The sequence below is a fragment of the Anas acuta genome, chromosome 2 (assembly GCF_963932015.1).
Source record: "Anas acuta chromosome 2, bAnaAcu1.1, whole genome shotgun sequence".
In the NCBI taxonomy this organism is placed as follows: domain Eukaryota; kingdom Metazoa; phylum Chordata; class Aves; order Anseriformes; family Anatidae; genus Anas; species Anas acuta.
In genome coordinates, this window is record NC_088980.1 from 55,402,791 (window position 1) to 55,428,608 (window position 25,818).

General features: G+C 36.6%; 2 protein-coding genes across 10 annotated transcripts in view; one reads left to right on the forward strand and one right to left on the reverse strand.

Moving 5' to 3' along the window:
* Positions 1 to 18,436, forward strand: part of EZH2 (enhancer of zeste 2 polycomb repressive complex 2 subunit) — a 56,713-nt gene extending 38,277 nt beyond the window's left edge. For all 9 annotated transcript variants that reach the window (XM_068674832.1, XM_068674831.1, XM_068674829.1 and 6 more), the window contains 12 exons: positions 4,915 to 5,006; positions 6,025 to 6,265; positions 6,652 to 6,821; positions 7,192 to 7,286; positions 12,848 to 12,888; positions 14,019 to 14,144; positions 14,650 to 14,828; positions 15,488 to 15,583; positions 16,188 to 16,269; positions 17,052 to 17,132; positions 17,247 to 17,331; positions 18,108 to 18,436. In XM_068674832.1, the coding sequence (XP_068530933.1) occupies positions 4,915 to 5,006; positions 6,025 to 6,265; positions 6,652 to 6,821; positions 7,192 to 7,286; positions 12,848 to 12,888; positions 14,019 to 14,144; positions 14,650 to 14,828; positions 15,488 to 15,583; positions 16,188 to 16,269; positions 17,052 to 17,132; positions 17,247 to 17,331; positions 18,108 to 18,168 (1,349 nt within the window). In that variant the 3' untranslated portion in view covers positions 18,169 to 18,436. The remainder of the gene's footprint in view (positions 1 to 4,914; positions 5,007 to 6,024; positions 6,266 to 6,651; positions 6,822 to 7,191; positions 7,287 to 12,847; positions 12,889 to 14,018; positions 14,145 to 14,649; positions 14,829 to 15,487; positions 15,584 to 16,187; positions 16,270 to 17,051; positions 17,133 to 17,246; positions 17,332 to 18,107) is intronic.
* Positions 18,437 to 21,016: 2,580 nt separating this feature from the next.
* Positions 21,017 to 25,818, reverse strand: part of CUL1 (cullin 1) — a 50,226-nt gene continuing 45,424 nt past the window's right edge. Inside the window, exons 18-22 of the mRNA XM_068674827.1 lie at positions 24,873 to 24,920; positions 24,705 to 24,787; positions 23,432 to 23,537; positions 22,460 to 22,573; positions 21,017 to 21,555 (exon numbers count right to left, since the gene is read on the reverse strand). Of these exons, the coding sequence (XP_068530928.1) occupies positions 21,475 to 21,555; positions 22,460 to 22,573; positions 23,432 to 23,537; positions 24,705 to 24,787; positions 24,873 to 24,920 (432 nt within the window). The 3' untranslated portion in view covers positions 21,017 to 21,474. The remainder of the gene's footprint in view (positions 21,556 to 22,459; positions 22,574 to 23,431; positions 23,538 to 24,704; positions 24,788 to 24,872; positions 24,921 to 25,818) is intronic.

Here is a 25,818-nt window from a genome sequence, read left to right on the forward strand (position 1 = left end):
TCCAAGTGGAGGCTGGTGACGAGTGGTGTCCTTCAGGAGTCTGTCTTGGGACTGGTACTGTTTAGTATCTTTATCAATGACATAGACAGCAGGATCGAATGTACCCTCAGCAAGTCCGCAGGTGACACCAAGGTATAATCGATACAACAGAAGGAAGGGATGCCATCGAAAGAGACCTATACAAGCTAGAAAAGCAGGCCTATGTGAACCTAATGAGGTTCAACAAGGCCAAGTGCAAGGTGCTGCACCTGGGTCAGGACAATCCCAGACATGAGTACAGACTGGGAGAAGAACTCATTGAGAGCAGCCCTTCAGAGAAGGACTTGGGGGTTCTGGTGGACAGAAGGCTCTGCGTTAGACAGCAGTGTGTTTCAACACAGAAGGCCAACTGTGTCCTGGGCTGCATCAGAAGAGGAGTGGCCTGCCCTTGTGAGGCCCCACCTGGAGTACTGCGTCCAGGTCTGAGGCCCCCAGCACAAGGGAAGATGTGGAGCTGTTAGAGCAGGTTCAGAGAAGCAGTTTCAGAGAAGAAACATGAAGATGATCAGGGGGCTGGAACACCTCTTCTGTGAAGAAAGACAGAGAGCTGGGAATGTTCTGCCTGGAGAAGAGAAGGCTCTAGGGAGACCTCATTGCAGCTTTTCAGTACTTGAAGAGGGCTTATAAAACAGATGGAAAACAACTTTTTGCTCAATCAGGTAATGATAGGATGAGGGGGAATGGTTTTAAACTGAAAGAGGGGAGATTTAGTTTTGAGTTTAGGAGAAAATTCTTCACTGAGAGGGTGGTGAGGTGCTGGAACAGGTTGCCCAGAGAGGTTGTGGGTGCCCCATCCCTGGAGGTGTTTATGGCCAGGCTGAATGAGGCCTTGGGCAGCCTGATTTCGTGGATGGATCTTTTAAGGTCCCTTCCAACCTGAGCTATCCTATGATGAACTTAAATTTCTTCAGATTTTCAGGGCCTTAACAGAAGGAAGAATAATGTTTTCAGTATGGAGGCATTCAGAACACCGCTGTGCATCAAGACAGTGTGAAGTTACCTGTAATGATTATGCTTTTCATGACAGCTCATGCAGCATGTTCATTGTTGCTGACCTTCTTAAAAAAAACCTAGTTTATCATTGCAAAGAGACCATTTTGCTATGCAGCAAACCAGAGTGGATACTGGTGTAGTAAACTGATGCTTCAGTCACCATTCCCTGAAGACATAATCCAAATCCCACCTCTGCAATGATTGGTCACTGCTTTGGATGCGTTGCTTCCTTCTGCTTTTTTCTGTAGTGACAGCAAAGGAAGAAGTTTTTTTTTTTTTCCCCTGTGTCTATGTGTGACTAGAGCTAGGAATTTGTCTGTTAAGAACTGAGAAAATTCACTTCTATGACCTCTTCACTTTCTGTGAAGTTTTAAGACTGTTAGTCTAAGTACACTGGATTCACTCCTGGGATCTAATTTGTAAGCAGAAATCTCTGGAGAAGGCATAAAGAATTAAAAAATAAAAAGTACAGGAATTCTGTTAGTTCTGTTTTTGATCTTATAACTCCCATTCTTAGAGTCTGTCCTTGTTAAGTTTATCCTTATTTTATATAGTTTCAAATCTTCATTGTAGAAAGTTTGAGTTAAATATTGGAAAATTTATCATTAGATTTCTAATATGTCTAGTCCCCTTGATGAGCTGGCAATCCCTTTATGTGCAGGTGATGGCATTACTGAAAAAAACTTGTGTACCGACTTCATTTGCTGACAGCAAGGAATTATGCCTAAGTGTCTGGACTAACAAAGAATTTAGAAGAAGGAAAAATATCAGGTAGGGAGAATTTCCCAAATAGCTTGACTGTGAAGCAAATGTACATTTCAGGTTAAGCTATTGCCTGTGTGCTTTCATGAAAAAGTTGAGAACTGAGCCTGTTGTGGATTGCAAAGATGGAAAACATTCATAGTGGAACAATTTTAGAATTAATTTAAGGAAATTATTAAAGAAATTGAGTTTAGTTACTTAGAAAAATCTACAAAGTTATCTGTTTTGAAAAAAATATATATTATTGTTTGCAACATTCAGAATACAGCTATAAAAATTTTTATATCTCGTCCTGGTCCTTTCTTTTGTCTCACAAATACCTTGCAACCATTGTGGTAGATTCTGTTTATAGTGGTCAGTACTGTATGGTGTATGGTGTTGTGTGTTTTGGAAATAGCAGAATATAAGATACGATTCTAAGATTAATTTTAAGGTATAGCATATTTTTGGTCTTGTTGGTTTAAAAAGTCAAAGGATTTGATTTTACAAATGAGAAGGGTTTCTTTATTATCTAGTGGAAAAGAGGAAAATAAAATTTTAATAAATAAGAACTTGTTTTAACTTGTTTTAGGACCTCACAAACTTGGAAGAGAAATACTTAATATTGCCGAGTGGCATATGTAGAAACAATAGTTTTGATTTCTGCATGTTGCAGCAGTCTGACATGGATCATGGATAGCAAATATTTTACTGTTCTTTTGCATTGTTGCAAAATCATTTTCCTTGTGGTGTGAAGAGAGAGTAAAACAGTCAAGCTTGAATGAATAAAATGGTATACGATGCAAATTTAAAGATGCAATGTTGAAAAATGTGCCTTTTCCTTTCCACTTTTTGTTGAGAAGCTCCTGTTATCTCATTTCTCAAAAGCTGGCAAAGGGTGGAATAACTTGGCATTAAACTGTATGGTTTCTTATTTAAATTATTTTAGCTGCAGAACACATGAACTCTTCAAGGATATATGAAGCATGAGAAGTGACATACTACATAAAAGATTTTAACTGAAATGTGGGGGGAAGAGAGGAAGAAATGCTAATAGCAGCACTGTGCATAAATTACATCCATATACTTGTGTGTAAATAATTTTTACATGTCTATATGTCAGAAAGTGGTAAACTGAAGCTTTTTTATTTTTACAAATTTATAAAATGTAATATATGTGGAAAAAAAAGATGCAATATTTAATTAGTGAAATATTTGTATCCTTGTACACCTTTTTAAGCCCAGCTTTGGAAAAATACATTGCTTCCCTGAAATCCCTATGTACTCTTGTTATTAATACAAGCATAAAATTACAGAATTTAAAATGAAATTTTTACCACATCATCCCTCATGGAAGAGGGGAGTATGCAGTGATGGTTTTAAGATGAAGTGATTTCACCAGAGGAGCTTCCTGAAGAAGCACTCATTAACTCATTAGCTCACCTTCCCTGCAGGTGCCAAATCAAGTGCTTATGAAGCTGTGTTGCAAACCAGATCACTGAAACATGATTTCATTGTAAAAACCTTCTGTGAAGACATATGCAAGCTCTGTCCATAACAGCTGACAGATATTCTTTTTTAACAGGGGAATAACTGCATTTAAAATGTTAAAACTTGAAGCGTAGTGGATTATAGAGAGGAGCCTTATGTAGAGTCTAGCAATGAGTAGGAAAAGCTATGGTGGTGATCTGTTGAAGAAAGATGTGAGTTTTGTTAATATAGAAGAGCCCTTCTTATGGATTAATATGGGTGTGGGGGAGAGATTTGTTCTTTCAGTTCACACAGTAGCACTCTTTATTCACCAAGTCATGAAAAACTTAACTGTGCCTTACAGTTGCTTAACTGTAAGTGTGGTAAAACTGCAGCGTATGTTCTGCAGTGCTTGGGAATCAGTATTTTCAAACAGGAGTCTCTTGAGTCCTATGTTTTTTAAACTTAAGTACGTTCTCCATTTTTGATCCTTGAAGTTGTATATGTCATTGTTACCATGTTTAGGGGAAAAAGCTATTTCCTGTATTAAACTATTTATGTGTATTAAAATAAACAAACAAAAAATCTTTGAGGATAATTTATTTATTTATTTATTTATTTATTTATTTATTTTTAAAGAAAATTGCAGAAAACTAAGGATAGTATTTTTGAAAAGCTCCTAATACAGCAGTGAACAACAGAGATAGAACTTGGGAACTTAAGTATGTGAGTTTGGCTACAGGTTTCCCAGACTTTACTTAAGTAGGGGATACTGAAGAGTTCCTGATGCTTCCAGTGAGAACAGGAAAATCAGTCTCTCTGGAAACATTCTGTTGGGAAGCTGTTAATCAAGTGAGGGAAGAGCTGGCAGAGATGAGCTCTAGCAAAGGAATGGCTAGGGAACTTTGTTATCCTGTTGTAAAGGTGGTAATGTGGCATCTGCAGCGTACCCAGTTTGGCTTCTTTCTGGGTCACCATTTTGCAACTTGAGTGCTCTACAGATGCCACCAGGATACAAGAAATAGTTCTCTGCAAGTTGCAGACTTGACTGTGGCTGTTCTGATCTGTAATGATTGTGTGCTGTTAATTCATTTTTACCTTGCATTTAGGTTAGAGGAACTGGACTCTTACTGCCTGTTGGCTTAGTTGTGGTGCTAGTAACTACTAGAGTAAAAATGCCTGTAAGTCCTTCTCACTAACCAGAATGAAAAGTGGGTCTGTCACATTTGTAAAGTGTGTGGCTTTTTTTTTTTTTGACAAGATAGAAATGGAAAATATGGTTCTTACAGCTTGAGAGATGAACACTTAAATGGAGAAATCCTGAATAATTCTGTTTAACTTGGTAATCAAGTTTGTTCTGTTTGTTGGAAAGGGAGATAGAGCAAGTCTTCCTTGACACATGAAACAAAGGTGATGATTGCCTTCACTGATATAAACAGGCATATGCAAAACTTACCCATCTGCTTTCTGTGTGTAATTAAGTGGTAAGCAAATGTCAGTAGCTGGAATATATTTTGTGTTTTTCTAGTTTTTATCGGTTTTATGCATTTTTATGGTGAAGTCTAGATAAATCTTGTGTTTTGAATATTGTTTGAAGTTTCGCCTAATGCATTTGAAGTTCGCCTAATGCATTTTTTTAAGATTTAAAAATGTTATTTTTTGATTCAACAGCATTCCATGCAACTCCTAATACTTACAAAAGAAAGAATACAGAAACAGCATTAGATAATAAGCCTTGTGGACCGCACTGTTATCAACATCTGGTAAGATTTCAAATAAACTGTTAGAATTCATCAAAGCAGAAATACTTGTAAAATAGCAAGCTGCTATTGTGTGTTGCTGTATGTGTTAGGACATGCTAGGTATACAAGCATGCCTATGTTTGTGGGCCACTTGGAGTCAAATCTGTTGTCTTTAGTTTTTGTGAAAGGAGAGTGTTAATCACCAATTGAAAGTCTGAGTATGAATAACTTTTAACTCTATTAGATGTATTCTGACATAGCTATAGGGAAAAAAGATCATTACCTCCTAATGTCATGTTGCTGCCATTGTGTCTAACTTAGTTAAAGAACTGGGTGTTATAGACTTAGCTCTCATAAGTTACATATCAACTGAAAATTGGACAGATTTAGTTTACTGAAGGAGAGTTATATACAGTATTACAGTTTTTAAGAAAAATTGTGATAGAAATTAAGGGGAAAGTGTTAGTAATATAATTTCAAATTTCTCTCATACCTGCCCTAATTTTTTTAATGTGAGAAACTACATATCTAATTTTCCAGTCTGAAAATGTACTATTTTCATATCCATTTTCATTAGAAGGCAAATTGCCACTGATTGTATTTTGAAAAATGCAGAATGTATATTGTTTAGGCAAGAAAAGTTCTTGTTTTGAAGGCCATTCTCAGTGGGAAATTCTCATTCCTTCTTACACCTAGGAAGATGGAAACTTAAAACTGAATTATTTTTTACTTGGCAGCCAAAATGAAAGTAGAGTTGAAATACATAATTACTTTGTAAATGTAGATTTATTCATGGTAGCATCAGAAGTATTCATGTTCATGATAGAAAACTTGAACACAGAGAGACATTAAAAACAATTTGCATAATTGGCATGAGTAAATTAACTAGAATTTATGTATGCGTGATTAAGTTACAGAACAATGTAGAATAACGCAAGCCTGTAGAGTATGTAAGTAGAATCTATTATCTGCCGACCCCAGGCTAGAGGTGAAAACACATTTAAACTCTTTACTGATAAGCATAGTGTTTTGTGTCTAGGAAGGTGCAAAGGAGTTTGCAGCTGCTCTGACTGCTGAACGTATAAAGACACCACCAAAGCGCCCAGGTGGCCGCCGAAGGGGAAGACTTCCAAACAACACCAGCAGACCCAGCACACCAACAATAAATGTATTGGAATCAAAAGACACAGACAGTGACAGGGAAGCTGGAACTGAAACTGGAGGAGAAAACAATGATAAAGAAGAAGAAGAAAAGAAAGATGAAACATCTAGTTCCTCTGGTAAGCTTCTTTAATTATTTGCAGTGCTTGAGAGCATGAATCCGGATTATGCCATGCAATCTTAGAAACCATGTATTTGAAATGTATGGAAATCAGAGAAAAAACAATACGAGTTTAGTAGAAACCTGTAACAAAATGTACAGATTGTCTCAATTATGTATAGAAGTTAGATGTCTAGTTTGAGTAGCTACCTAATTTTAAACTTCTCTAAGAGCTGTGTGAAAATTACTGTTTTGTTATAGTACTTAAATAAAAGAAACAAGCCAAAATGCAGTCTCTTTTAACTACAGTTGAATAGGTTAATAATTTGATGTTTTTAAAGGCTGTGGAAAAAATTTGAAACATAACCTTACATTGTTCATGCTTTCAATAACTATTTATTACAGAAGCAAATTCTAGGTGTCAAACACCAATAAAGATGAAGCCAAATATTGAACCTCCAGAGAATGTGGAATGGAGTGGTGCAGAAGCCTCAATGTTTAGAGTTCTTATTGGCACCTACTATGACAACTTCTGTGCAATTGCTAGACTGATTGGGACCAAAACATGCAGGCAGGTAAGGAGGGGAGAAACTCTTACTAAGGATGATAGTATTTTATTTTCAAAAACTGAAGTGCAGAAGTACTAGCGCTGAAAGAGAAAATTAACTAATTTTCTTGTTTTTCCTAAGAATGCTATGATACAGAATATGTGACACTTTTATATAAAAGTTAGTTTTAAATCTTTTTTTAAATTAAATTTACAGGAAGTTGTAGTCAGACTATCTGTTCTTAAGGAGAAAAATAATAAACTTTAAATATATTGAAAAGAGACTATGGATATAATCTGTAAGATGTTGGTTGGAGGAAATCATATTAACTTAGAAAATGAGCAACTTTCTACTAGTGAGAGATTTATCGTGGATGTATTATGGTATCTCTTGTTAGGTGTATGAGTTTAGAGTAAAGGAATCTAGTATTATTGCTCCAGTCCCTGCTGAAGATGTTGATACTCCTCCCAGAAAGAAGAAAAGGAAACACAGGTAAATTTGTTACTAAATAACCTTAGCATAACAGTAAATTGGAGGTGCAAGGGATCAGAACAGAAATTATTTTGAAGGAAAAGCTATGCAGCTCCTCTCCTTTTCTTTTCAAAAACAAAATTTGCAGCAATAAAATGAAAGTGTGTTGTTTTCAGACAAAACACTACCACGTATGCAAGTATAACCCTTCCACTTCCCTTCCTTCCCCCCTTCTTTTTAACCTCTTAAACAGTCAGATTCTGGATAGGTTTATTGTTGCAAATCAAGTTTAGTTTAGAAATACTCATCTATACAGATAGTTAAAACATTCAGGATATTTCAGTATAATTTTGTTTCAGCAATAAATAATAAATTTACAAGCATGATTGTGGTATTCAATAATGATTATATGTTATTTTGCAAATCAGAATCTATGGTTTTATGTTGAAATGTATTCCATCAAAATTCTATTCAGATGATCAGTAAGAAAAAATGTTTCAGGAAACTAGGATTGCCTTTTTGGGAGGGGTGACAGTGGGAATTCCTTTATTGCACCCAGCTTCATTATTAACTAGAACTTCAACTGAAGAAACAAGTTAATGAATTATTATTTAACATGTGGCTGCAATTAAGAACCTTCAATTAAGTACAAAATAAAGCTATTTGCTGGAGCTAGAAAGACCACCTATAACAATTCCTGTTGAAATTATAAACTTACTGTCCAATGTCAGTGAAGTGTAATTGTCTTTGTTGAGAATCCTGAAGTTTGAAAAATGTGACAACTTGTGTGTTGTGATCATTTTTGTTCCCAGGGATAAGAAAATAGGAGATAAATCAATAAATAAATGACTGAAAATTAGCAAGAGCGTTTCTTTTTGCAAGGAATAAGTACACTTTTTTTCCATATTTCCTATTTTTCCCTTTAACTTTCCTTATCTTCTACCAAGTTCATTCTTCCAGTTCTTCTCCCAGTAATTCTAGGTATATTTGTTATTTTCAGGGTTAATTGAATTCCTAATGTTGGTTCAAAAACTACTGTTGGAGTAGAATGTTTCTACTTTGTAGCACAGAAACAGCTGATGTAAGCTAGGAAAAAATTTGGTGAGCCTCTGGAAGAGGTTCTGTCTGTTCTAAGCAAAACCTATATTGACTTAATGTTTTTGGCACAGCTTTCAAGTTTGTGGGCAATTTGGGACTTGGATGTTTAAATCTGGAGTTATTAGCCACAGTGTAAGTTTGGAATATTCGGTTGGGAAGCTTGCTTTCAGGTTCATGCAAATTGCTATAAAATAGTGGCACTACATCTATTTGGAAAGCGCAACTAAAAGTACTCAAATTCATTTTGAAGCTGGACTGGATTGTATGGTTAATGGATTGACATTGTTTTGGAGTAGTTTGAGGACTTTTTTGTTTTAAATAAATGAAAGAATATACCAGTATGTGGAGTTTCTTGATGTTTCTTTCTTCCTACTAGTTGCCAATAAAGAATAAAAAAACCTGTACGCCAGTGATTTGGTTTTGAAATGCCTTTTAATTATTTTTTTTTAGCCCTCAGTGAAGGAAGAAGTTAAATTTTTCTGTTGATTTCAGAGAATGTGGCAATCAAGCAGTCTCCACTCTATGTGCAGTAGTCTTTCAAAAAAGAAAAACCTTTTAGCCCATCTATGTACAAGTGTAATCTGAGCACTGTCTAAAGATGGCGCACAATCCTAGTGACTGGGAAAACCATCTGGAAGCCTTTGTCTGGTTCTTATGCTGAGTCCAGTTTGATTTTACTCAGTCATTGAGTAAATCCAGTTCTAGAGGCAGGATAGTTCTTTCTCTTCTCTTTGCACTTCCCCATTGCAAGGGACTTGCTGGTCTGCAGGTTTTACATGTGCAGATGTGGTACACAGCCTTTAAAGAAAAGCAGCATTTACCAAAGAGAGAACGACCAGTAGAGGACTTAGTTAATGATATTTTCTATCTGATTTGATAGCAGATTCTCTCTTACAAGGCTTTTTGTTGAATTTCTTTTTAAATATCCACATAGTATGATAAAATGACAGTTCTGTCTTGTGAGTGGAGCTGCCATAGTTAGCTGAATGGCCTATGTCCCATGTGGTCTTGTTTGTACTCATGTAGGCATACTTAGCAACTAGCTAGCATGACTGCACCCATTTGGGATAGTAAAAGATGCTCTCACCTTCCTTCCAGTGTCACTTTAGTTAGATAGCTGTAATAAGACTGATCAGTGACAGGAGAAAACTTTTTAGGTAGTTATTTTTTGGAGAGCTGGTAAATGTTAGAACTTGTCTTATATATCAGAGATTAACTTGGCAGTTTGTGACAACGCTGCTTTGCTAGCAGAATAAGTACTTTGCATAAGAAGCAGACAATAGAAAAATATGAATAAAGAAAAAAAGCATTCTTCAGTACTGTTCATTCTCTTATGTATATGCTTTTTTCCATTGCTGGGAACTGAACTGCACTTGCTTTAATCAGCACTCTTCCCTCTGCATTGTTAGGGATCTGTTATTGATTGCCATGTAATGCTGCTGCTTGATTTTTAATTTTTTTCTCCCTTCCCTTTCCCATCCTCTATTTAGATGTGAGTATACTTTACTAAATTTTATTTGAAAGTATTTTCTTTTTTTTCCCCAATTTTTCTCATTTTCATCCTGCTGTCCCTAGACTACTGTTTACTCACCAAATATGTTTGATTAGCTAATGCAGTTCTGCCTAGAGTTCATGGTGTAAAGATGCATGTTAGCAAAGAATAAAACTCATTTTGACAGCTGCTGTCATAATGCTTCTCGATATACTTCTGGAAATGCTTGTTTTCAAAGCTGTTAGCCCTACAGATGTTAGCAACCAGATGTACAAATCCACCTGCTTGTTTGGAATTCTGCCACTCAGTTTCCAATTTATTTATTTTTTTTCTGATACCTTGTGTTGCGAGTGCTTCCTCAGCTTTGTTGTCTTCCCTTTGATTCTTGGTGCACAAGGCCCGATCTTGGCTTATATTTCTGTTTTAGATAGCAGATTATAGGGCAGATGAAGACATTAATCTGCCTCTGATAGGGTACTCATTCAGGCTTTAGTTCTGTGTACTACTAGTAAGGAGAACGTACAGTGCTTCCTGGCAGTTTTTGAAAGTTGCAAGAAAATGAACACAATACCTGATTGTGCTAATCAAACCTCCTGTCTAACTGGTCGGTGTTGGCAGCTCCATGCTGCTGCCTGTCATTTCCCTCATGTCATGGTCACACAGCATATCTTGGTTCCTTTCTTGCTGAGGTCTCTTAGCCAAAACACCAGTCTCTGTTACAAGAGTGGCAAAACTGATGCCTTTGTCATTGTGACTTCCATGCTGAATTTTCTATCCATCTTGAGTTGTTAGTATACTGATCGTTTGGTTGATAATGGCAATCTTGGTCATATTCAGGTAGCCATGTCAATACAATCCACTTTCGCATAAAACCAAAAAGTTCCAGCAGGCAACTAGTCAGGAAATGGCATTTTACTGTTAAGTATTAGGACAGTGCTTCACTTAAATATCTGTATCTATAGATACTCATACTAATTGCTAATTAAATAGTTTTTTAAGGAGTGTATCCACACACAAAGCCTTGAAGGATTTGGTATGCTGGTAGGTCCTCATTACCTTAAGCTGAGACAAGCTTCTGTGAAAGAGTTGTTCAAAAGTAGCATTAAGTTATACTTGCCAAATACCAGCCAGGAGAAAAAAAAAAAAAAAAAAAGAAATAAAGGTAGCTTATGCATTAGAGTAATTTAAGTCAAAATTACACTCCTCCCAATTTTATGGGAATGGGCTTCTTACATAAAGTCAGTGTTTCATCATTCAAAAATATATGTTGGCATCTTTTTTTCCCCAGTTCTTCTCTTCTAGAGAGAGCCATTCTCAACAGGAATGCCATCTATTTGTTACAGTGTTCTGTAATTCTGATAGTCTTCGGTTCAGTGCCCACTCCTCAACTGTGTTACCTTGAATAAGTTTGCTTTTGGATGTTTTTAACTTGTATGGGTTTCTATAAATGTTTGGAAGAAAGTTAGCCATTGATAGCTTAATGAAGTCAAACAGTAAATCTTTGAAAGGGCAATAGCACAGAGAATATTGTTAACCTAAAAAATATTGCATGTGACAGGAGGAGGCAGCAAACAACTGAATTAAAGCAGAAATTGAGACAATGCTTATATAAAAGAAAGTACCAGGTAAAAAAATCCTATTTGGGTAGGTACAGCAGAAGGTAATTTTTCAGAACACAGACTTTGGACTGTTGCATTCATCAAAAGGCAGTACAGCTGTCTAAGTATTCTGTGCTGAGGAATTTGAGTGCAGGTGTTTACTACTATTTCAGACCAGTTATAATAAGAAAATTTGCACAGAAAGTAATGTTGCTAGATGCAGCTAGCAGCATATTTCATAGTTATTTCGTTGGGGAGTGAGAGTTGTTCTATACTCCCTTGATGTTGTTATATAATGTACTAATAAACAGCAAGTATCAAATTTTGAAAATCCTAACTCCAACTAATTTAACTTTTTAAAAATTGTTTATTCACTGAAATTCAGCTGCCAACAACAATGCATAGAATTGAACAAAAACTTAAAAAAACAACAAACAACAACATGTATTTTTAATTTTAAGGCTGCTGAAATTTTTTAAGTGTGTGTTTGGTACCTGAGGTCCAGACAAGTGTTTTTGCTTGGTTATGTCTGACTCTGCTATTCATGATACCTTACTTGCCCACAAAATTTGCAACCTGAAATGGCTACAAAATAAAGAAAAGGGGTAACCATAACCTGCAAGAAATTGCAAGTGTAGCAAGCCATGCTGTGATAAACAAAAACACGCATTCCACAAACACCCCAACCTTCTGCCCCCAAGCAAACTAGAAAAAGCATTGCTTAGGTACAGTAACAGAGAAAGAGGACACTGAAGGAAAACTATAACTATATAAGAGGAAGGCACATAATGCACAGAAGGTTTGAAATTGAAGGGAAATGACTTAGCAGTGTGACCTGTTGTCACATACTTGGAGATTGGCAGATGAGGGGTAATACCTGGTTGTGATCTGTAGGAGACTATTAGTGTGGTGCTAAGCCCAAGTCCTGTGATGCAAACAGCTGACAGACTTTCATTCCTCTATTTAGAGATACCCCTGCATATCTGCAATTTGATATCTTCTGCTGCTGCTTCTGCCCACTAGAAGCAGTTCCAGCAGTCACCTCCTTGCAGGGTTCCTTCAAGGCCACCCGAATTTAAATAATCTCTAGCCTGGGCTGGGTGGGGGCTTCTCATGTGTACAATTCTGGGACTACAGCAATGCAGGTGGTGTGGGGAGAGGGAGGGATTAGCCTGCAGAGTGTTGAGTTTTAAAACTCAGCTCCAAGAGACTACAACAAGGTGGTTCTGCTGCAACCACGTCTGTCTGTACACTTAGCGGATGTTCATGTTACCAGAAACTTGCCCATTTCATATCAAGCATGGGTGCAAGATGCCAAGATGCAGATATCTTTCCCAGCCCACTGCAGGAAGAGTTCCTGTCAACCTTGTTGTGTTTGTTTTGTGTTTTTGCAGGTTGTGGGCTGCTCATTGCAGAAAGATACAGCTGAAAAAGGGTTAGCATCTTTCCATTCAATTTATGTCCTGAACTTTTAAGATCCTACTATTGCTTTTTTGGTTTGCTTGTTTATTTGTTTGTATTTTTTTAATGCTAGGTCATTATATACATTCCATGGGGAGATAGAGATCATAGGGGAAGTAAAAACATGAATAAATAAATCTCATTACAGATATAGTAGGGACATGGTTTAAATAATTTCTTGGAAATATTCTATAAATCAATGAAAATGGTAGGAGGCTGAATTTACAATTTAAGTTTGGTGTCATTAAAATACATAAAACAGTACCAAAAATAGAAGCTGCAGTAAAAAGCAGCATTTATTTCTTAAAAAAAAAAAAAAGCTTATTTTAGTAATTGTTTTCTGAAAATTTGTTGAGAATGGTTGGGACTTTTAGCAACGAATAATCAGTTTGTTTCTCTCCCCTTTTTGCTTCCTAATTGAGCATTTTTACAAATATATGCAAGCCCAACAAAAGCTCAGGAGTATTAACAGCAAACATAATTTATATTGCACCAAATTCTCCTAGCTGCTCTACAGGTAATGCTAGATTTTCCACCAGTAGTCCCTCCTAGCCTGTAAGATGTTAGCATGGTCTTTATTGGAAAAATGACTTTGTAAAGCACAGTGGTATAATGACCAAGTATTATTTTGCCCAGCATTATCTGTTTTAAAGTTGACTGTTGCTCTAGTGTAAAAATGATTTGGGGGTGTTTGAGCAAATCTGCTTTGAATAATACCAGGGTTACTCTCCCACATATTTACGCAGGGAATTATACCATTGTAGTTTTGTTTTTCAGTTTTCCACAGTAGGAAGCTTCCAATTTTGAATACTTTAAGTAGCTAAATAATGGGAAAAATGAAGTGCACAAGGAAGTAAGCAACTAATGGTGTCAAACACCTTACTAATTTTATAGTTCTGGTTTGGTGTTTTTTAAAAAAAAAAAAAAAAAAAAAAAAAAACACAAAAAAACACACACCAACACACACAGTTTGTAGTATTGGGCTTGTTTGGTTTTGGGGTTTCTTAGTTAACGGACTTAAAGGGAACTTATACTGAATGAAGGGAACTGCATATTGTTTGTTTACACCTTTCACCGTTACCAAATGTTGCTATTTTTATTCAGATGGGTCATCAAATCATGTTTACAACTATCAGCCATGTGATCATCCACGTCAGCCTTGTGACAGCTCATGCCCATGTGTAATTGCTCAAAACTTCTGTGAGAAGTTTTGTCAGTGCAGCTCAGAGTGTAAGTAAAAATGTAAGAGCTATCTTATAAATTTTTTTACTGTCCTAGCGTCTCTGTACTAGCTCTCTGTCCGTATTGCAGACAGTGATTGCAAGAGAAGCAAATAGTGTTGAACAGTGTTTACAAAAATAAATAAAAGCAGCACAATATTCAGTTTTATCTTGCCCTCTTGTTAGCCACTGAACAAAGTCAAAGTCTTAATGTTTAGATTGGGGAAGACTGAAGTAAAGGAGCTGGACTTGGACTTCATGATCCTTATGGGAGTTGGATTTGAGGAGTTGGACTTGATGATCCTTATGGGTCCCTTCCAACTCGGGATATTCTGATTCTAAAATCAGAGAAGGCAAGAATTCTTAGTACTTCCAAATGTCCTATAAAAAGATCAGTGGTTGTTTTGTTTTTAATATTCTGATATGCTATAATCTCTATTGTTTCTTTTATAATCTCTTTTACCTGGTACTTTTTTCATACTTGCCCTTTTTGTTTTTCTTATGTTCCTTTGTAGGCCAAAACAGGTTTCCTGGATGTCGTTGTAAAGCACAATGCAATACTAAGCAGTGTCCATGTTACCTAGCTGTACGTGAATGTGATCCTGATCTCTGTTTAACATGTGGAGCAGCTGACCACTGGGACAGCAAAAATGTTTCTTGCAAGAACTGCAGCATTCAGAGAGGATCCAAAAAAGTATGTAGATATACAATTACATGCCTATTGCCTTGTTTTGTTTTTCTGAGTCATTTTCATATCAGAATATGGAATTTGTCTTCATGCTTTCAAAAAGGAAAAAAAACAACAGCTAAAATAAAACAAAAAACAACCAAACAATAAAAAGCCAAAAACCAAAACAGAATGGGAGGTAGCTGTCACTTACGTTACTGTGCTTATGTGCTGCTGTTAGGCTTGTACGTTTTACCATATACTACTACCACGTTAGTGTTTTTAGTGTTCTCTGTGTAATACCATGGTAGAATCTCTCTTCTTTCTCCCAGTCAGGCTTCTCTTGTATTTTGCAAATAGTCTGCTGTTCTAAAGTGGTAGCTTGTAAGCCTTTCTCTAGTTCAGGGCAAGAAAACTTGGCTGAAACATAGAGACTGCTATTCTTTGTTAAGTTGTTGACTCTAATGCAACAACTTGTACACAGTCTACCAAATATATCTGGAAAGCCTGTTCAGCTCATTTAAAAAAAAAAAAAAAATCTGCTTTGGAGCATCTTTCCACCAACTAGGCTGTCAAATGGTGAACTAATTGGTATTATACTCCTGTCAGCAGACCTTTCTAGTTTGAAGTCCTTAGTGTATATGTTGTCTAAGCTCTTTTTTATTCTCTCCACCCTGCTCCCACAGCACTTGCTGTTGGCACCTTCAGATGTGGCAGGCTGGGGAATATTCATCAAGGATCCTGTACAGAAGAATGAATTCATCTCTGAATACTGTGGTGAGGTAAAGAAGGTTATGTATGAACTTAATTGGTAAAGCTGCATGTTGACTTGGAAACAGGAGATTATCTATAACGTATGTGATATTTTTTAGAGAGACAAATGTGATTGACTAAGTATATATTTATTGCTGTCAGAGACTCCAAACCCAGGAGTCAGATGTCTGAAATGTCACAAAAATGATGATATAGGTTCTTGTGAGAATGAGTGTTGAAGTTTACTTTTATCTTTGATATAATTTCAATTCAGACACACCTGGAACTTTGTGCAAAATCATTTAATATAGTACTAAAATTCAGTAGGCACTTTCATTAACTGATATTCCACAGTAATAAATAATAATGATAATAATAAAACTGAATCATATATGCAGTCTTGATTTTGAGATGAGAAGCAATTCTGGCTTTCTTCCTGTTCTGAAAGAACTTATGCTTAGAGCAAACCGTGATTGTTTGGTAACTCCAGAATACTGAAAAGAGTATTTTATGTTTGGGAATATTTTCAGTGTCAGAGAATAAATAAGCAAGGCCTCTATTTTTTCCAACCTTAAGTTCTTATGGTTACAAAAGGGGAGAGGTGGTCTACTTTACAAATACTGTTCCTTTCAGATTATTTCTCAGGATGAGGCAGACAGAAGAGGAAAAGTATATGACAAGTACATGTGCAGCTTTCTGTTTAACTTGAATAATGGTAAGTGTTTACAAGTCACAATCCTTACAACATACATAAAATATGTATGTTCACAATATCCTTCAGCCCTGTTCTTTTGTAGGCAGCAGGTAAGACTAAGCAATTTTCTCTTTCCCTTATCTTTTCTCAGTAACTTTCTTGGTTCCTAGTGCTGATAGTGTTTAATGTAAACACTGTTCAAATAGATACTAGTAGTTATATAAGCCAACTATGCAAGATGAGTTGTGTAGATTTTCAAGGAGTAAAATGACATGCAAGCTCTAGTAAACTAACCTGAATAGTAAAAGTCATGCTAGCTATTGTTTGAAATAATTTTACTATAACTTAAATAATCAGTAAGTTATGACGGTAATTTGTGAGGAGAAGAAGCTACACAGATGTACAGCTACTGCTGCTTGAAGAGGAAAAACACTGATTGTACTGTGTCAATTATGGAATACTAGAAAATATTTGGAAGAAAAAAGCTGCCTTCTGTAAATGTTAACTTAATATATTTATGGAACTTGTCCTTGTGGAGTAAGTTTAGAGAAGCTTGAAATGAGAAACTAAGGTATTGCTACTGGGGCAGGAGATAAATGGGCTGCTCGGTGTTGGGCAGCAGGAACATTCTGAGTTGCAGGACAATAAAGCTACTGTAAGAGACTGTGCAAGCTCTTCTATGTGGGAAGCTGAGCAGTTATCTTTCCAGCTGCTAAAATCTAAGCACACTAGATATTAAATAAACACCAAAAAAAAAATGTTTGTAGGTGACCTACCTATCACTTGTGGCCTTTTTTTCCTAGATTTTGTGGTTGATGCAACACGCAAGGGCAACAAGATTAGATTTGCTAACCATTCAGTAAATCCCAACTGCTATGCAAAAGGTAAGTTTTAAATTCACCTTTAGCGTAACAATACATGAAATGTTGTGGGATGCTAATTCAGAATATACATTTTCAGTATTTTTGTTAACATGAGTTTATATTTCTTTTTAACAGTTATGATGGTTAATGGTGATCACAGAATAGGAATATTTGCTAAAAGAGCCATTCAGACTGGTGAAGAACTGTTCTTTGACTACAGGTTGGTAGATGTTTTTTGTAACTTCTTCCTATCACACATTGCATTATCTAACTGTAGTTCTTGGCCAGCTCAAAATTAGCTGCTGAGACCCGAAGTTGTAAGGCACAGTAACTGAGAGACAGTCCTGGAGCATTTTTTTTTTTTAAGTCAAAAAACAATAGTAAGAAAGACTGACTTAAGCAAAGCAGCTGGCCAAGAGCCTTGCAAACCTTCAACAGCAGCTTGTATCAAGAAAAGAAATGGTACTTAGAAAGAGGGCAGATTTGCATAATGCTCCCAGCAGACAGGCATTAAAGTTTCTTTGGGTAGGGTTCCCTGGGTAGCAGTGCACGTTGTCTCTACCATCATTCAGAAATGGACAAGAAATTTTTGCTTTATTACTGAGAGGTGCTTGCTTGCTAAGATTGTGTTCATACTTTCCTCTAAAATCATTACTAGAAGAAAACTAATCTGTCCAGTGAAAACAGTACTATTTAACTGCATTTCTCAAGGTTGACTTAATTTCCTTCCATTAGCTAAAATAACTATAGCAGTGTGGGATGCAGGATGAAAAGTGTGGGTTTCTTTCCCCCTTTGGCTCATGCTTTTCTTAAAGCAATTTCTTGAACATTCTGCATTGTTTTGTATCTGCAAGGTCACAGAGGAAGCAAAGGCCCCAGTAGTGGGAAAACTATGGCAAATCTGAGGGTATTCCAGGCTGAGTTGCTGTGCTGTTAGGTCAGAGCAGTGAAGTTGAAATGCTGTGTTACTGATTTTTGTTGTTATTTTTATTTCAGATATAGCCAAGCTGATGCCCTTAAGTATGTGGGCATAGAAAGAGAAATGGAAATCCCTTGACACCAGCTACCTCTTCTTTTAAACATACAGCTGCCTTATCTTCAGGAATTTCTAGTACTGTGGGCAATTTTTAAAAGATAAAATGATGCAATTTGAAATTCTGTATTTGCAAAGTACTGTAACAGTAATTTATAGTAACAAATTTTAAAAAAAACAACTTTTTATTGCCTTCTCACCAGCTGCAAAGTGTTTTGTACCTATGACCTTTTGCAATAATGTGGTGTGGTACATTTTTCAACCTTGAATAAAGGATACTTGAACTTCTTCATTTTTACTGGAATGGAGTTGGGATTCTGTGCTAGGTAGTTGAAAAAGCAAAGTGGCGACTTGCTTTCAATTTCTGAATAAAGGCAGTCCATACTTGCCTAGTTCTGTTTCTGTTACTTCAGGTCACACTTACATTAAATTCTTTACATACAATCATCTCTTGGTGCTGTCAGGCTAATTGTACGAACTTCAACTACAGCACTTAAGTAAAAGAGTAGTGATCTTCAGTTTTCATGCACCCTTAGGGTAAAACTACAGTCAGGTTCTCTGAAGTGATAATTGGAGGCCAGAAACATCTAAGCTGACCTGTTGTCATGCTATCATTTTTCCTCTACTTTCACTATATCCATCTCATCAGTCCTAACAAGAGACTAAGTCCTACCAGTCCATTAGCAGCAGATGGACACTAAAAGAACGAAGGGACTAAGTAGAGTTGTGATTATTTCTGAAGCAAAGCGTTTTCATGACAAATACTAAGATGTATGTGGTGCCTAATGTTACAAGGTTTTCTTCTCGACACATACTAGCTTAACAGTAACCCAGCTCTCCAAACAGGTGACATGAATATATGTGTAGAAAAAACACTGAAGAGGCCACCTGTCATCTGATTAGGGAACAGTGTTCCCTTAACTCCAATAACTGCTCCCCTGAATTGTGGCTTTTCTTAAGCTGCAACCTGAATGATGCCATAATTACGTACATATACCATGTGCATCAACCAGCCAAGACCACTTAACTGGCTCAGCTGTAAGCAACAACTGTTTACTTATTGGTACAAATGTCTAGCTCTTATTACAAACTTCATATGTTTTCATCCAAAATTTTTTAGATTGGAGATAGATAGTCATCTGTTTGGGTCTTGTACATGTTTATTTCTTATTTGCCAGCAGAGTCTGAACTCTGCAGCTTATTGCTAGAACATGATGCTCTGATACATAGTCAAAACAGCTGGGCTAGGAGGGCAGAGACAGGAAAACAGTATTACAAAACTGATTTCAAGAAATCCTGTCAGTAATGACTGACTGCATTCTGAACTGAGGAGGTTCTAACTTACTGATTATTTTCAGACAGAGCTGAAGTATTGCAGTCTGGTATCAGGTGCTCAATACCATCTTATTCCACACTGGCTCCAGGAACAAGAACTAAGAATTCATACCCCTCATCTTACTGATAAGAAAAAAACAGCTTGAACCATTCAAACCTTTGGGGGCAGTTGCGAGGGGAGAAAGTCTCTCTTGCTGGTCATTTTTGCTTTCCAGTCCCCACCCCTCCCCATGTTGTAACATGGGTGACCAGTCAGCTATTCTCCTTCTGCAAGGTCAAAACTTATTTTCACCCTGCTTAGCTAAAGCATTTCAGTTGCCTAGAGCCAGACTGAGAGCAGATGGGCTTTTTAAAATAGAGCTCTGCACAATATAACATACAAACTATGCAAAACAGTACTGCTTTAACCAGTGATGGGTTAGGCTGCCCAACAAGGCTGTGAAAGGCAGCTCACAGCAGGTTATTTCTGGCATCCCACATGAGCATTTGGTATGCTTTTCTAAAGCCATACCACCCTTATATCCCCCTACAGAAAAAAAAAAAAAGAACTTCAAAAGGTAACTCAAAAATCAAACAGCAAGGTGCATTTAATCATGCAGGGAGTCTTCAGTGCAATTAAAGTTCTTTCAGTACAGGAATAGGAAGCTTGCAAAATCTCAAGATGATCAGACTATCCATTTTCCAAACAAGTTAGGATCCTATCTAATACTCCACAATTCAAGCTGGGACTTTTTTTTTTTAAAAAAAAATCATGCATTTTTGTAGGTCAAAGCCTAGTTATAATAACAGAAATTAGTTCTAACCATAAAATTCAGATTCAGAGAATATTATCAACACCAAACCTGCCTCCCTTCATGCCACACAAACAAAATACTGATTGTTTCTAAGGGGAAAAAAGGGAAAGCAAAAGCCTTTTCACCATCAAGAATGAAGAATATAATTAATAAGATTGAGTCGTGTGAGGATGGTAGCTTTTCACTTGTTACATACATAAGCCGGTTTTCCTTTCACATGTATATGATGAATATACAACATGAAAAGAATGGAATGAAGCTTGGTCAATCAATGTATGTATAGGAACATTTTATTCCCACCACAGGTTGCATTTAATAGGAGTTAATCTTTAGGGACACACTCAATTTTTTGTTTTATTCAAAGAAAGGGGCAGCGTAAACCTTATTCAAAGCAATACTTAGGCAAGTGTGATGGGATATGTTAAAAATAACTCCAATTTCAGATGACCAAGTATTTCTGCATATTTCACATTTTCTATTCTGCTTATCTTGTGAAATCACAGTTTTCTTCTCTTTTCAAAGCAGGCATTTCCTCTTAAAGAAATAATACTTATGTTTGATTACAGATGAAAATTAATCTCTTCAGAGAACAAAGTATGCTTTAAATCACTGGAAAATGGGAAAGGAGGAAAAGCAAAACAAGTTTCTATATCTTTCATAACCATTATACCTTTTATTTACATTTAGAAAGATAAGTCATGAAACTTAAAACAATAAAACCAAATGCAACTTGTACAGAAATCTTTTAATTTTTTTTTTTATTTATCACATTAAAAAATGAAACACACTATACAAATGGTTTTTCATAGCAGATTACACATGGGTCCATTCAGACTCGCTCTCAAAGTGCTGCCAACATTTATAAGTGCTGCCTGTGATGGCAGCTGTTTATCATATAGCCAATGTATTGATTTAAATGCAGTAGCATGCAACCCTTAAAGGAGAAGGGTTTGATTCCTTTCTGTTCTTAAATTAGGTTAAATGGCATTGGTGTCCATATTTACATACTTGAAATGTATCAATCCTGAGCAGTTCTGATGTAAGTCTGAGACTGGCTGATGGGAGTCCTGGTCTCAGTTATTAAAAAGGGAGGTCCAAATGGCAGCAGGGTAGCTGCTATGAAGTTCCGTTGCTTTCATTCTTTCCATCACATACCTATTTGCCGAGTGTCACACAGTCAGAAATTTTGCTAATAAAAATGTTAAGCCAAGTAACTGTAGGTGTCCTTCTCACCATCAACACGTTCCAAGTACTCCTTCTCAATCAGAATGTCAATGCATTTCTGTGAGGAGAAACAAAGGTAAGTGGTGGGACACTGACAGAAAGCCTCCGTGGTTGCTACGAGCTTTGAACAATTTTGGCCTTTGATTTTCATGCCAAGTAGAAGATGGGAGTAGGCAATGGGCACAAACCAAGGCAATTCACTCTCCCATTTCTGACCACATCCATGTTGAAGACACTTCACTAGTCCACTGAATGGAATTATGCTTACTTGATGCCATTCCATGGTAGTATGCTCAGCAACTTGGTAGTAAGACAGCAAATAAAGAATTAAACCAAGATGTAGAGTGCTTACTATAACGTTACTAAAGATTGCTACAGCAGTAACCAGTGGCCTGTTTAATGACTTGTCTATACGCATCATTTTCAGCACTGGTGCCTGTTAATACAGTGGCTCTCCACTGGCTGTTGCATGCTCCACTTATCCCTCTGGGTCTTCGATGTGAAAAGAAAAACTAAACCAACCAATTAGGAAAACATATAAACATAGTGTCCCCTTCCCAACTTTTTTTATTCTAGAAGAGATCAGGAAACTATTATAGTAAGCAGGCCTGTAAGCAGTGGTACTCTGACAACCATGAGAACAGAACAATAGGTGGTAAGCCTGGAGAAGGGATTGCTGTATGCTGGAACTGACACACACACAGAAAATAAATAAATAAAAGCACTCAAGCTACTGTTTTACCACTGAAAATATGAAAATATTTTCATATGAAAATATGAATAGTAGACATTTGAGAAACCATATAAGGAATCTATTTCTGGTTAAAATATTTACTGATTAGTTACAATTTTAAGCTCTGTCCCTACCCATCCCATCTTTAGTTTCCCTTTTTAATTCAGAAGCATATATTTTATCTTCCTCACCCCCAGATCAGTGATTCAGAGCAATGATTTTCACACACCTTAATTACTGGAACTCGTGGCTTGAACCTTGAGGATAGCTGTGTTAGCACTTCTCCAAGCAGTTGCTGGTGTTTTAGAACCTTCCTCATTTTCATGATTCTTACAATAGCAGCCTGCACGTCAAAGTCAGAAAGATGTGCTTTAGTGCATACAACTTGACTTCTGCATAGAACCATTTCACTTCCCCAGCAGATAATGTTTGCTAGCACAGAAGCATCATCACAGACTACTTCAGTAGCAGATAAGGAGAAGTGTACCTACAAGTGCCAACTACTCAAACAGACTTTCATAACTCATTCTATATGGTATACAGACATCAAAAGTGCTTTTGACACATGAATTTTGAGAACTACTCTGCTTAAGGTCAGTAAGGACAATAGTACCAACAGCAATTCACCTTACAACAACATTTAACCTTACTGTAACATTCTCTTAGTAGTCCATTTATGTAGCAGGCAGGTGATTGATGCCCCATGCCTGTCAGTGTTCAAGAGGCATTTGGAAAACAACCTCATTAATATGCTTTAACTTCTGGTTAGCCCTAAAGAGGTCAGGCAGTCAGACTCTAAAGGTCCCTTCTAACTGAACTATTCTATTTTATCTCCTTCCCTTGCCCTACTTGCTTCTCAGGTGGATTCCAAATGAAGTGATAGAAAAACACCTTCTAGTTCATTCTGCTTAGATATAACTAATTTTCACCCAGAATAGAGGTCTGGTGAGTGTATGCCTCCATGGAACGCAAACACTCGCCAACATGTTAAAACTATGTGAAGGACAGTATGCTATCATGTCTTTCACTGGAAGCACCTTCAAGAGCATTGTAAATATATTTTTAGCTTCATTCCGTTGCATTGGTACTACACATTGTCTTTCAATAAAAAATAAAAAAATCCCATAGTGTATCTCATTAAAAGACTACAGAGTTAGGATTTCAAGTGCACTGTGTGGCAGTACTCTGCAATACTAGTCACCTGAATCAGTAGTTTCCTATCTTCCTCTATATTTTTGTGTGTAGTTTCTTGCTCCTGCTTCTGTTCAGTCTTCATTGGCACATTGATGTTCACCCTTAATTTTTTGCTGTAAAGAAAAACAGAAGTTAATCAAACAATGAGCCTGTTCTCAAAACAAAAACTCACTGAACTACCCACAATTACTTGAACAACAAAAGTAGACTTTGTCAGTTCCAAAAGATTTAAATAATCTCATTCAAGTTAAAATAAAAAAAAATAACTAGAAAAACAGTGGGCCCATGACCATGTGCAGCATGTATCATGCCACGTTACAAGCAGGGAATACGCCACAGCACCGGGGCACTTGTGATCGTGTCTCAGTGCTCAGCCTGTCAGCCACACTTGGAAGTGCTGCAGTGGACAGAGGTTTCACTACATACTTAGCAGTCCTGTGAGCTGTAATTTGGGAGCCTACAGTCCACACAATACAGCAACACTCAAGTGTTTCCATTACTACACTGATGTAGCTGACAATGAATTCTCAAACCTTTTATTATTGGTCAAGAGCAGAAAAAAGCAGATGAAGAGGGAGGTACAAGGGCAAGTTTTAAAATAAATGTTTCATTCACTTAAGATCTTATCTTCAGGAAGTGCTGAATTCCTCACTGAATGTGTGTCTATGCTCTGGTTAACATGATAAGAAGTCAGCACAGTGGTGCGAACAGCTTAAAATACACAAACACTGAAAACAACACTGGTTAAAGTAGAAAGTAAAAACTACTGAGAATCATGTTCAAGTTTTTACATCACTTTCCACTTTGAAGTTCTAAAATGAGCCCGCTGATCTTCTCATGTTATTGTGACTGGATGGACACTTAAGTCTTTGGCCCTTGCTGATCACTGTATACTAATTTATAAAATGTAATGTCCTTTGTGGACTGCATTTACGCTATGCACTCCAGTAAAAAAAACCAGCATAATTATAACTGGCAAGCAGCATATCTTGCCAGAAATAAATTATACAAGAATTAGGTAAGAATTGAATCAAGGAACAAAATAGAGATGTGAAAACATATTAAGGCTTTGCCAGACTATGAGAAAGTCAGACAACTGAAATCTCCATTCCCTTACTAGCTGTCTCCTTTAAAGCTGGTATCTGGATCTATATTTGTATTGGCACTTGTGCCCTGGAGCTTTCATCCCATGCATGTTACCCAAACTTTGAAAGCAGAAAAGCAGGATGCTACCCATGCTATATAAGTGACGTAGGTAGGCAGCTGAAGGTTTTCCTTACTTTTTATAACCAAGATACAGTTTTATTAAGGTATCTGGTTTTAACTCCACCTCATCAACATTTGCATTTTCATCTTCCAAAACCTGCAAGAAATAAAGTAAATAAACATTAACGTCATTAACATTTTGCTGGATGTTAGGCATATCATAAAAAACAAGGAGTACTTACAAGTAATTTTGATTTCAACAGTATCTGTAGAACTTGTGCCAAGATATCCTACAAAATTACAGAAAATATTATCAGACAGACTGCTCCCTTCTCTAACCTAAAATCCTCTAACAACAATATACAGACTTACGGTAAGGACTACTGAGTGCAGAGCACTCCAAAATGAGTCTGAGAAGCAGTAAAAATGTAGTTAACATTAAAAGAAGTAATAAGGTCTTTTTTGGGGTATTAGGACACATTCCCCTGTAGTAGGCAAATACTATAAAATTCTTTATGAAGACTAATTCCAAACAAAAGATCTTTCTAGTTGTTGTTCTAAATATCTGCTTAAAAAATCACCTCTAAGTGTTAAAAATCATTTTCCTTCAAACCATGCAAATATAAGTACCATGCCAGGCTTAAATCTCAGAAGTAGGCACCCTCTGCTTTCTGATTAACATATTTTTCTTGTCTTCAATACAGAGGTCTGTTCTGGTTACTGTCACTGGTCAGACACCCAGATGGCTACACCAATGCTCTGTGCAAGGTTGCAAAGCTGCTATTTTAACACAGTGAAAGTCTTCTGGATTTCATTTCATTAAGTTTCACTTGAATGAAGAGTTTTATTCAGGTCCAATCATGATCTGGGCCAAATACGTATTTTTTAATAATATAATATATATATAGTGATGTATGTTTGCATTTATCTATCTGCAGATATCTGCAAACAAGTATCTGTAATAAATGGTAGCCCTTCAGCATACATAAAACTTCTGAAATTGCTGTAAATTATCAACAGCAGTAACTGACTAGATTTGCATTTCTGAAATCAAAATTTTAAAACCCTCACTGACTAGGTATTGCCTAACTTTCCAGAAGTCCCAGCAGACTCGATTCAGAACTACTAGGAAAAGACAAAAATGCCAAATAAATTGTGGGTTATAAAGGCTACTTGGAAAGAAGAAGG